This window comes from Schistosoma mansoni, chromosome 7 (genome assembly GCF_000237925.1).
Source record: "Schistosoma mansoni strain Puerto Rico chromosome 7, complete genome".
Lineage (NCBI taxonomy): Eukaryota > Metazoa > Platyhelminthes > Trematoda > Strigeidida > Schistosomatidae > Schistosoma > Schistosoma mansoni.
The window spans coordinates 8,724,661-8,738,438 of NC_031501.1; the positions used below are offsets into that span (position 1 = coordinate 8,724,661).

General features: G+C 38.0%; 1 protein-coding gene across 1 annotated transcript in view; it reads left to right on the plus strand.

Annotated features, from left to right (window-relative positions):
- Smp_164270 (putative cell adhesion molecule) overlaps positions 1–13,778 on the plus strand; it is a gene marked incomplete at its 3' end in the record, with an annotated part of 74,651 nt that overhangs the window by 27,252 nt on the left and 33,621 nt on the right. The window contains exons 2-4 of the mRNA XM_018798778.1: positions 5,820–6,303; positions 8,479–8,801; positions 9,984–10,157. Coding sequence (XP_018653686.1) covers positions 5,820–6,303; positions 8,479–8,801; positions 9,984–10,157 — 981 coding nt within the window. The remainder of the gene's footprint in view (positions 1–5,819; positions 6,304–8,478; positions 8,802–9,983; positions 10,158–13,778) is intronic.

The following is a 13,778-nucleotide window of genomic DNA, read 5'->3' on the forward strand; positions in this document are numbered from 1 at the left end:
CCGGTACTCAAATAGGTGTGAACATCAACTACGAGATGTAGGTAAACCCAGCTGATGAGTCTCAAATAGTTTGAAATGCTCATACTGGATTCCACTGCTTTATACATTTCATCTCTTTTATGCTAACTTGTCATACTGACCAAATATTGGGGGGAATCCTCACTAGATACACATATTATTTTTTGAACTAATCTTAAACGTTTACAAGAAAAAGGGGATAACAACTTCAATAATAAAATAGTTTAAAATCCAATTAAATGAACGAAATATACAATATCTTACAGTAAGAGGAAAAAACAAAACAACCATTATAAGCGAAGATGAATTGTGGCTAGCAGTGGAATCCAGTTTGACGGGCGTTTCTTCTTATTTAAGACTCGTTAGACGGATATACCCGTCACATCTCAAAGTTGATATTCACTCTATAAATTAAGGTAATATCGAGGCAATACGCACAGTATGCACATATGCCAATAAGAGACTGATCAATTGCAGTCCTAAACATCAATGGGAAGATTTAAACGAACAATACTAAGTGAATTTACACTTCACCCCATTGCACAAGCAAGTAGCTATCAGGACTCAGTAGCTGAGTGGATAACGCAATGGCGGTTGGAGTGAAAGATACTGGGTTTGAGTCCCAGAGTGAACATCAACAAGTCTGAAATGCAGGTACATTCATCTGACGAGTCCCAAATAGGACGAAACATGCGTCAAACTGGATTCCACTACTATTCACTATTCATCTTTGCTCATTACAAATAAAATGAAAAAAATAATGTAGAGATTGTTTGATTTACTCATTTCATTGAAAGTTGAAGAGTTGTTTTTAGTATTATTCGGATATGTTTAATGTTGATGAAAAAACACCCATCATATTTGACCTTTTCAATATCAAATTACAAATTAGATTAACTACATTTAATCACATTTATATAAACCTATTTCAAATTTAATTATCTTTAACCTTAATAAAAATGATTGGACTTATTTGTATTGTATATGAATTTATATGATCTGATTTATGTGTAATCTGTTAATGATGTTCATTATTGAAACTATTCGCTGTTGTCTGTTATGGATATATGTTCAGTATGATGCCATTTAGTATACTTTATGAAAGATTTGTATACATATACACAGTCTACGTCCCTGTAGGTTTTGTTTTAATGGACTTGCGTCATTTATGACGTAGGACGGGTTTACTGTGCAGCAGTTCGTTCCGTCCTACTTTATGGCACTGAAACATGGCTGGTAAGAGTAGAGGATAGTCGTAGGCTACCAGTATTCGATCATAGGTATCTTCGACGCATTGCTCGTATATCCTGAGACCACCGGGTAAGTAATGCAGTTGTTAGGAAACAGGTACTTGGTAAGGATGGCAAATCGACTGATGAAGTAGTGAAACTTCATCAGTTGAGATGGCTGGGACATGTGTTACGTATGCCCAACCACCGACTGCCCCGACGTGCAATGTTTTATGGTGTAGGAGTAGGTTGGAAGAAAGCTAGGGGCGGTCAGAACAAAACATGGCACAAATCTATGAAGTCACTGACAAGTGGACTGAGCCATGTTGGTAGATGTAGACTACCTGGTTGGGATCCGCGAGATGATAGCAATCGATGGTTAGAGACCTAGAATGACGTGACTCAAAATCGTTTGCAATGGCAAAAGTGCATCCACTCTTTGTGTTCTACCAAATTCTAATCTTCTGAATTCTTCATGTCTCTATCTTTTTTCTCTTTCTAAATTTATTTCGCTGGTTTATACTCCGTGAACAATATCTTCAAACCCTGATCTTTCAGATAATGCTTATACTCTTACTACTTCTACCACTATGGGATTTGAATCGACAAATTCATCTCTGTGCTAATGTGGTATGGCAACTCGAACTGATGTACGTACGTACGAAGTTCTACGTTGTGACTGACTGAATGGACTTAATGTAAACTGATTTTTCAGACGTGTGTATTTGTAGTTTACATCAGTGACTGAATTTAGCTCGACAACTATTAAATACCACGAAGCAATGAACAGTTGTTTCATCCATGTATGCGACTTATCGTTGGTGGACACCTATGACCTCACCAGAAATCGATATCAAAACCTCTAGGTCTTATAGAGAGAGGACATTACCAATACATGGCATCATTCTATAAAAATTCTTGACTTTAACTGAATCGTATTCATAGGTCCAAACTTCTTGGTTGATGTTTGCACGATGACCATACTCACTAGTTGAAAATAGGTGACATGGGTCAGGATCAGTTACCGTAGCGTTCCTTATTTATCTTTTTTTAAATTTCGGAACTCTATTATTTCGTACTTTTCTTTTTAATTTATTTCTTCTTTTCTAAATGTTTTTGTTATGCTCCGATAAGAATAGTGAATGGTAATTTTGGGATCCATTTGTGAGCCAATACCATGCATATATTTTTTTTGTCGTATAATTGCTAAATAACTAGAGTATTCATATTCGTGTCCCTCTTATTATAAGCTTTATTTTGATTCATAGACTTATTATACAATTTACTATTCTTGAGTTATCCCTAGTCTACTAATTACTGCCTCCCACATTCACATCCACATTTGGTTGAATCTTGAACACATGTTATTTTCTATTTTATGGTACTATGTGGTCGGTTTGATTGGTATATAAACTCAGTATATTCGAAATACAATGATTCATACCACAGAGGTTGTTATTGGTGTTCTGTACTTAACTGGCTGGGCTAGGCAGATAGCAGGACCGATAAGTACCCAAGACTGCTCGTACGGTTTTCATGTATCACTGTTCCAATCGATAATTCTCTGCTCTCTAATTGGCGGTCTTTTCACGTTATACAATAACAGGGCCTCCACTCGGCCAACAAGTTATAACAGTTTTCTCTCATGTTTAATTTTTCTCCTTATCATTGGCACTATTGTTATTTTGACTTTTTTGGTATTCTTCTGTTTACTCGTTTCTTTTTAACAACACAACTTAGGAACTTTAGCTAACATACATTTTCCCCAGGTTCAATGTTTATTATGATTGACCGATTGATTGATGAGTAGGTTATAAGCTTGAACTCCGTTTTGCGTACTTTGATTTAGATTACTGACTAGTAGTGTAACTAACCCTTACATTTGAAATGAGTAAATATGAGCTGTTGGGTTACAATCGACTATTCAATAGCATTTTGTTAATCACAAAACTTGAAGGTTCTGACTTAAAACTCATATTTGGTCGCACATATTTTCTGTTGAGAAGTAACAAATACATTTATTTAATAATTCCTTGCTCTCATTTGTTTTCCAATCGATGTCAGTCACATACATCATAATAAAGTTTATGTTTTTGCGTTATATGTAATTCCACTAAAATCGCTGAAATGGTGAATAACAGATCTTGTTCGTATTATTCATTTTTCACAATCATATATTAAGTGAACATCACGGACCGATTTCACTTATACTAACATTGAACTTCAGGAAGTATTGTACAGATGTTTCTTCCTGATATGAATATCTTTAGACGTGTGTATCTATGACCCTAATGGGTATTGAACCCAGGCTCACTGCCTTTTTGTGGCAGGGGTGTTGTTTACGAGATTGAGAGGACGAAAAGCGAATGCCCGGCGTTTTAACTGGGTTGGTGGACACGGCGAGTCCATCTAGGGGAGTTGGAAAACCCTCATTACAAACCAATGGTGCACATGGGCTGACTCCAGTATCCTGAGGGAATAAATGGCGTATGAACCTAATGTTGGTCACCGGCTACCATGGGACTGCATCTCCTTACCATGCTCCACTGCCTTGTGGATCAGACCTTCAGGTCAAAGGCTCCGGGTGTGGCTCCCTAAGAAAACCACTTGCTTCAGTTTGGACACCTGGACAGTATCACAGCCCTCACACAAATCGAATGAGATTTGTGAGGCGCATCTGTATCTAGTGCCCCTTTGTACCAATATTTATGTGTTTAAATAAATAAATTGAACCCAGGACCTTTAGGCCTTACGATAGCTTCAGGGACTCTTAAAACGATCTTGATTAAATAATAAGTATTTCTACTGATACGCCTAAACTGTTTTCCTATCCGACATCTATAACCCCAAATACTTCTACATGTTAGCTGCAACACTAGATAGAAGACACCAATTGCGAGTAAAAGTTTTACTCTGAGTTTAGTTTGTGTACAGAAAAATGAGGGTATTTATAGCGTCATCCACCATCTTGGGCTTCTGAAAATTTCTGTAACTTTTCTAAATACAGTAGCAGTATGAGTAGATATCCAGTCAAAACCGTAGCACGTGATTCTTCATTTTTTTGGACGTTTTTTTCGAATCTTCCATTTAACGCTGATTGAATAAAACGTTCCCTGGCGTTTTTGGGCCTTTTGAGACTTTGATGAGAGGGATATTTTAAGACTTTCCTGACATTAAGTAAAACCCATTTTTAATTAATTATCATTCAAATAGCATTCATGAATAAGTTGTGACGTAAAAACTCGAAATGATTTGAGATAAGTCGCAGGAATACTTGTTAGAGACAGAATAGAAGTCATATGGATGAATACTTACTCTGTTAGTTATTTGATTTTAAATATCAAAAAATCATTTAAGTTACTGTTAAAAATTCATAAATTACAGTACTTATTACTTAATCTTCCCATGCTTATCCATTGTAATTGTCTTAGTAATTAAGGATTGGTAAGTTTTGGTTAGCTTTTAATACACAACACAAGCTACTTGCCATAGCCTCCAAATGCCCTGGTACGGCCGAGAGTAGGGAGAGGCCGCTCTCCTTCTCCAAATGCTCTCAAGCATATACAGCCACTGTCAGAGAAGTCCTACTCACTGCCTCCTCGAACCACAGGTATTGTTTAGGAAATTGAGAGGACGAAAAGCGAATGTCCTGCGCTTCAACTGGGTTGGTGGATACAGAGGATCCGGCTAAAGGAGTTGAAAAACCCTGATTTCAAACCAATGGTGCACATGGGTTCCAGGATCCTAAAAAAACAAAAATGGCTACCATGGGACTGCATCTCCTAACGTTGCTCCACTGCTTTGTGGATTAGACCTTTAGGTCAAAGGATCGCGGAGTGGCCCTCTAAGAAAACCACCTCCTTCTATTTGAGAACCGGGGCAGTATTCCAGCCTCCACACAAATGGAATGATTTATGTGGCGCATATCTATTTGGTGCTTCCTTGTACCAATGTTTCCGTGTTTGAACAATAATAAATAATAGTAATAATAATACTTGTCATTGGATTTTAAATTTTGCTCGAAAATTTGTTGGCCACTATCTTAAACTTGATTAACTTGTCAGTCAAGTATACCTTTATCTTATTTAGTGTTTTTGTTAGGTAGTTTTCGCTGGCTTCTTAGCCGATATCATTATGAATAATATCCTCTTCATTCAAGCCTTAAATAGTTTCTCAAAATATCACCTCACCTAATAAAATAAAAATTATGTTCGAAAAGTAGTATCTATACCAAGAGTACATAGGAAGTTGAGAGGTTTAGCCGGTAACACACCAATAATAACACTTTGGGTAAGAACCGGACTAGTATTTGTTGATTGGATTGATAAGTGGACGAACAATCGGTTTCCGAATTGATTGTCTGAGAGCGACGTAATCACCTTGAGAATTATACGCCCTGGGTGATGGGTCGATTCAATACTTTGTGTTTTCCAATGGTTTCCTCCTAACATCCGTTTATAATGAAGACAATTGGCTTCACATTAATACGTTTTGCTCAGTTTATCTTCTCAATTCAATCTCAATTCTTATAAGATATATAATATTATACTTTATTTATTTATTTCGTTTCAGTAAATCAATCATCGCTGTGTCCCAAATACATTTCACAGATAAATAATTATACATCTGGAGTCTCCAGTTCATATCATCAACATATCTATTCGAAGTCACCACACCTCACATCATCATCATCATCATCACCATTACTCAGGAATAAACGTTTAAGTGATTCACATTCACCACCCCATATAATTCCAGATTTACCAAATTTATTAAGATTTTTTGATCGTACTGGCCTACAAGTACTTTGTCGTGCTGCTGGTAATCCTACTCCACAAATTCGTTGGTTCTCTTTACCAACTAATGGTCGACCGACAACAGCTAGTGTAGATCGTTTATTCACTAGTGGTGGGAGTAGTAGTAGTTCAGGAATTATCGGTTCAACTGTTACTCCGTCTACTTCATCATCGTCTGGTTATGCTGTTAATTATCAAACGATTGAATTTCAAAATGATGAAAATTATATTAGTGAACTTGGCTATAGTAGTCGTGTCAGGTAGGTTTCGTGTTGGGTTTATGTTTAATTGAAATGTTTCTTTACACCTTTCCAATGTAATCAGAGAAAAAGAAAAGAATAAGAGTGATATAAGTTCATGTATATTTGCCTTAGAGCCAAACTTTTTGTGTGTATACTTAATCAGACCGAAGTAGATAAAGGTTTAAGATAGAACCTATTGACAACTGATATATTGTTTATCTGTTACTTAGAAAGACATGTAGACATTGATCATTGTGTCACTGATTCAACTCTCACCCCTTTTACTTCTGTTTGGGTTGATGGTGAGCAAAGGTATCACTGGTTATTAAATCCTGTTTACTCAACCTAGTTACTTATATTGTTTAGTATTCATTGAACAGTTTATTCCACCCCACTGGTCCCCGGTTAACGTTTTTTAACAGTGTTTTTAACAACTGTCAACTAATTTGAAAGTGAGAATCTTCAATACGAACGTCAAGACAGTCCTACTGTACGGAGCTGAAACGTGGAGAACTACTACAACCATCATCAGGAAGGTACAAGTATTTATAAACAGTTGTCTACGCAAAATACTCAACATTCACTGGCCGGATACTATTAGCAACAGCATTTTATGGGAGAGGACAAACCAGCTTCCAGCTGAAGAGGAAATTAGGAAAAAACGTTGGAAGTGGATGGGACATACATTAAGGAAATCACCAATGTGCATTACAAGGCAATCCCTAACTTGGAATCCAGAAGGGAAGCGGAAAAGAGGAAGGCCAAAGAACACATTACGCCGGGAAATAGAAGCAGATATGAAAAGGATGAATAACAACTGGAAAGAACTGGAAAGGAAGGCTCAGGACAGAGTTGGATGGAGAATGCTGGTGAGCGGCCTATGCTCCTCGACGAGGGGTAACAGGCGTAAGTAAGTAAGTAACTGGTCCCCAAATCAGAAAACGGCTTGAACATGGACAATTTTATTCCGAAACAAAACGGCGAGTTAACTAGATTGATGCTACAGTAACAAAAAATATTAGTATATTTATAATGTTTACACAAAAAAATCCTAGAGTCTTCTTTATTTATCCGTTATCGCTGATTGTCTAAAAATGGTCGAATCAGTGTGCACCGACGTAATTGTTTATGAAACATGCTTTAATTTAATGTATGTCTTGTTGACACTACTCTTCTCTTAACTTCTTACACAGAAAGCATAGATCGAAGCCAAGTACTGTGTTGCATTATTTCAATCATTACTTATTATCACATTTGTTTTTGGGTGTTGGTGTGCTACTGGGCCGTTTAAATTGTATCAGATGACTTTCTTAGGAGAGTAGCTCATAGTATATTGACACGAAGTTCTAATCCACAAGGCAGAAACGTCAAGAGGTTTTATTTCCGTGGTAACTGGTAATCAAATTAATGCCGTACTTTATTTATCTTATCAGGATCCTGAACTCTATCTATATGTATCATTGGTCAGGAATCAAGCTTTTCCAACCCTTCTTGGTGGACTTTACGTACCCACCAACCTAAGTTTAGCTCCGACTGTCCAGTTTTCATCCTCACTTTCACAAAAAAAACCTGTTCACATGAAACCAATTAGTAGGACTTCCTTAACAGAGGGTATAAACTCGTGACTATATATGAGGGTTTCGAGAGGGTTGGTACCCTTCTCATCCTTGACCATAGTAAGATATTTGGAAGTGATTCAAACCTCTCTATCTGTCTGACTGACATTGAAAAGTTAGACGATGAGATCGGTATATTTCAAAGAATGTTCATGATGAAGTTAAATAAAAAGGAATAAAGTAAGTCTACATATTTCCGTCGCCATCGGTAAGGCCTATAACCTATAGAGCTAATCCATCAAGAACTTCTTACAAAAAGACAGTGTGTGGCTGTCCTCAAGCAGTTATTCCTTGAGTTCCGGAGTCACGCTCCTAAGTTGGTGAGACCACACCTTAACTGGATTCCGTTCTTAAGCTCCTCAAGAAGAGTTATCCTTCCAATGTTATGGGTAACCAGTAAGTTGCGGTCGCCTTAATACCATTCAAATTCACCTTGTTCACGGTCCGACCCCTTCGTAAATTAGCTTAAAGATGGCAAACACTTCTCACAGTCATTTTAACAGTCGTTTAAGTTCACCCCCCCTATACTGTATCTTCATCTTATACTATGTTTGTTTGTTCCTTATATTTTATTTAGAGAAACACCTCAAGCAGATCATCATCAGGAATTCTCATCCTCATTCACGGAAAATCTCTTGCCATCATCATCACCTAGTCAACAACAACTTAATACAAATCCTGTCACAAGTAACAGTGGTAGTACCAGTGCTACCGGTACTATTACCAATACAAATAATGTCATGAACGATATAAAACCAAATTCTAATAACCAAATAATTGTTGGTAATGGTTGGTTGAATTTTACTGCTACACGTTCATCAACAATGAGAATGGTATTTTTTTGTCAAGCTGAAAATTATCTTGGCCAGGCTAGATCACGTAAAATGGTGATTCATCAAGGTAATATTTATTGATTTCATGAATTCTTTTCGTCTTTTGCTAATCTTTGCAGCTTTCTTTTTAAACGAAAACTTATTTCTTAATTTTAGCTAAATGAGTTTTCGAGATTTTGAAGTTTTTATCGTGAACTGACGTCTTCTAAGGGTTGGGGAAGCTATTGAAATCCAAATGGTATTGGATATCATTATTATCGGTGATGACTGTCTGATTTCTTTCATGGTTGAACGATGTTGATTGCAACTTTCACTATAGTCTTGAGTGTATCCACATCGTTCTTGTTGTCTACTGGATACTTGAGAGTCGCAGTTTTCAAAATTTAATAGTCAGTAGAACATTTTGAGTATCATGTTACAAAGTCTACTGGTATATCTGAATGCAATTGGAGTTATGATATCGTCATCAGATATTAAATTTTTCGGCTATTTTTCTCATATTATTTAATAAAAATGTATTTCAGTTCGGTGTTGCTTGATTGAGTCGTCATACTAAGCAACTTTAACTACTGCTTTAGGATAGCGGGTAGGTCGGGACTGTGTAGTAACCGGTTTCTTTAGTACCGATCAGATTCCATCGATCTAATCAACATCGTATCCACTGTGTTGCGATGTCAAGTGGTTGGAATTAGTCAGCAGCTAATCCTGGATCCCGATTTAATGCTAGTTGGCATTACGTCGCCAATGCTTACGTGCAAACTTAAGAGAAGTGATAACCCATGCAGGATTCTAACCTGCAGCGCTCACTTACCAGTGATCTATTCGGGCTGCGACATGCCTTTACTAGACCTACTGTAGAAATGCGATATTTATACTTGATAATTCTATGATCCGATTCACAATACAATCACTAGTCTAACTAACCCTACGTTGCGTAGACTAGCTTTTAGATTTAAATTGATTGAAAGCGGTTGTCTCTCGGGCATGGCTATTATGCTTTCAGGTGTTAATGAGACCACATTGTATCCGAATTTTTATTTAAGTACCACACGAAGAAATTTCTTTTCATCTTGTAATCAACTGGGAAGCAATTATCCTCCTCATATCTCTCTGGCAGCATGTGAGATCTCGTTTATCACTGACTCAAAGTTTTCTTTTATTCAAAATGATTTAAACAAAATGGATCATAAAATATTTAGTTGTTATTGATACGTCTTCGTTTATTTTGTTTATTTTTTTTTATTTCCAGTTCCAATGCCGGATGAAAATTTGAAAATTATCTACAACACATTCCCAATTAAACCAAGACAAAAAGCTGTTATTAGTTGTCAACCTGAACAGGGTATTTTTAATAGATTTTTAAAAGTTAAATATTGGGAAGTTTATTTAAATAAAACATTAATTTCAACAGTAGATCATTCATGTAAGTTCATTTATTTTGCTTACAGTTGTTGTTGTGTTTTTATGTTTAAAAATCCCTTGTGTATAAACATTTTTTAAAGGATGAGTTAATCAGTGACAGTTCGATGGCTAACCTATTCTACTTTCGGTCATAGCAAGCACCAGGTTCGAACTCCATCACACTTAGATTTGAGCTCCCGAGTATAAATAACATATTAATCACAAATGTTATGTGAAAAACTTTGTTGAAGCACTTTCATATTCATTTATTTATTTAAACACATAAACTCTGGTAAAAGGAAGCACTATATATATATATATACTCACACTTCATCATCTGATATGTGGGAGCTGAAATACTGCCCGGGCGCCCAAACCAAATCAGGTGGCTTTCTTAAGAAGCTACTACCCGAGCCTTTGACTCAGACGTCTTATCTACAAAGCAGTGGAGCAACGTTAGAAGATTTAATCCTACGGTAGTCGGTGATCGAGAATAGGTTCATTTATTTTTTCAGGATCATGGAGCCCACATACACATTGGTCTTGAGTCAGGGTTTTCCAACCCTCCTAAGTAGATACACCGTACCCATTGACTCGGTTTAGGCCCCCACCGGGCATCTCTTTTTCGTCCTTTCAATTTCGTAAACAACCCCTTTGAGAGAAGTCAGTGAGTAGGACTTCCCTGATGTATAAATGGTGAAATAGAGAACAATTTTCATACATGACTCTTCCTATATCGTTTTCCTCTTATAACCCTATCTGGTTAATATTTCAGTGCATTTGTATGTGGAGATGTTAGGATCAGAAGACCATTTTTAATCTTTCTCAAGACCATTATATCACTGATCTTTAAGTATAGCCAAGTTTTTTTAGGCATATGAATTTATGAGGGTCTATTGGTAAAATGCAATGATTGTCTAAATGAAATCCATTCATGATACGAATCTTAAAGCCAATAATCTCCAGATATTAACTTCATGAAGGTGATAATTCCTGAAGTTCTGGTGGAAAACATTAACCAATGGAGTTGACGTAAGATAAATATCACCATTGACAATGGATAGCAGTTTGACTGGAGTGGCATGGAATGGCATCCGAAAAGCTGTGGAAACAGCAGTGATATCCGCTAGTAAGGTAAGCCATAAGGTCAAGGAGAAACAATGGATCTCGGCAGCATCTACCGCACTGATAGATGCTCGAAAACTCATCCCATCTGGCTCTGAACATAACGAAGAGTGGAGTCAGCTTAAATGCAGGCTAATAAGAAGCTTACGCAATGATCGTGAACAGTGGTGGGTAGCGAAAGCAGGAGAGATGGAAAAGGCAGCGGCAATAGGTAACAGCAGACAGCTATTCAGACTCGTTAAAGAAACCGGTATTAGGAATCCAATTATCAATGAAACCATCTCAGATAAAGATGGGCATATTATTCATTCTCAATCCAGGAGGTTGGATCGATGGGCAGAACACGTTAGGGATCAGTTCAACTGGCCTTCAGCCACACTTCAGTTACCCACGATCCCCAGTCGTCCTGAATGGCAACTTGATGTAAGTCCTCCAACTCTCTACGAGGTTGAAAAAGTTATAGGAAATCTGAAGCAAGGGAGAGCCGCAGGCCCTGACAGGTTTACCCCTAAGATTTTTAAGGATGGTGGTCTAGTACTAGCAACGAGATTGACTGAGGTCTTAGGTAGAATCTGGGAACTGGACGTAATTCCATCTGACTGGTCCCAATCACTGATTGTGCCAGTCTATAAGAAAGGACAAAAGACCTGTGACAATCACAGAGGGATCAGTTTGACTAATATAGTGTCTAAAATATTAGCTTCAATAATACTTAGGCGCCTAACCAAAGCTCGTGAAGAGCAGACTAGAGAAAACCAGGCTGGTTTCCGACCTGGACGTGGTTGTATAGACCAGATATTCACTCTACGTCAGGTCCTAGAACATAGACATACATTCAGACGTCCCACAATAGTAGTATTTCTTGACCTTAAAGCGGCATTTGACTCAGTTGATCGTGAGGTTCTATGGCAGTGTTTGTCAGTGAAAGGAGTACCAAAGAAGTACATTAACCTCATAAAGGCTCTCTACTCGAACACAACTGGTCGAGTTAGAGCCTATGGCGAACTGTCATCAGAATTGGTTACCTCAAGTGGTGTTCGTCAGGGCTGTCCACTCTCCCCATTCTTGTTTAACTTTGTCGTTGACATGCTTTTAGAGATATCACTTTCATCATCTCAATCTCCTGGAGTTGAACTTCTACCAGGAGGCTCACTTGTTTACTCAGAATACGCCGACGACATAGTTTTATTCGGTGAAGACTCTGACAAAATGCAGAGTCTTCTGACCACTATAAGCAACTATGCAGGCATGTTCGGGATGCGATTCTCTCCCTCGAAGTGCAAAATGTTACTTCAGGATTGGGTTACATCGACACCTGAACTAATGATAGGGAGTGAAGTAGTTGAGCGTGTTGACTGCTTCACTTATCTTGGGAGTCTCATCAGCCCTTGTGGTCTGGTGTGTGACGAAATCTCAGCACGGATACAGAAGGCTCGTCTAGGTTTCGCCAACTTGCGTCATTTATGGCGTAGGCGAGATATCCGTCTAGCAACCAGAGGACGGGTCTACTGTGCAGCAGTTCGTTCCGTCCTACTTTATGACAGTGAAACATGGCCGGTAAGAGTAGAGGATATTCGAAGGCTACTAGTGTTCGATCATAGGTATCTTCGACGCATTGCTCGTATATCCTGGGACCACCAGGTAAGTAATGCAGATGTTAGGAAACGGGTACTAGGTAAGGATGGCAAATCGATTGATGAAGTAGTGAAACTTCATCAGTTGAGATGGCTGGGACATGTGTTACGTATGCCCAACCACCGACTGCCCCGACGTGCAATGTTTTATGGTGTAGGAGTAGGTTGGAAGAAAGCTAGGGGCGGTCAGAACAAAACATGGCACAAATCTATGAAGTCACTGACAAGTGGACTGAGCCATGTTGGTAGGTGTAGACTACCTGGTTGGGATCCGCGAGATGATAGCAATCGATGGTTAGAGACCTTGAATGACGTGACTCAAAATCGTTTGCAATGGTGAAGGTGCATCCACTCTTTGTGTTCTACCAAATTCTAATCTTCTGAATTCTTCATGTCCGTATCCTTTTTCTCTTTTCAAATTTATTTCACTGGATTACACTCCTTGAATAACATCTTCAAATCCTAATCTTTTGGATTACTGTTTATACTCTTACTACTTGTACCACTATGGGATTTGAATTGACAACTGGATCTCTGTGCTAATGTTGTATTTTTAATTCTATTTTTAAAAAATATTGATCTACTTTCGAGATATAAGTCTAGCACTGACATCACTGTATTTTTGATGATGCAATTAAAGTACGGACACCTCAGAACTCGATGTCAGTAAACTACTATTCATGTAAGTCTCTAATAATAGTATAATATTTTCATAGTTGAAATCATGAGTCAATTGAAGCCAGACCACCATGGAAAACCTGGAAGCACTGGACGGCTGTATCGTTTTATTATGGAACTCCTTAGTGGCAGTGCGCATTCACGATCCCGCCTTGGTTAAGTGCTCCAGCGCGAGACTGGCAGGTCCTGGGTCCGAATCTCGTGAG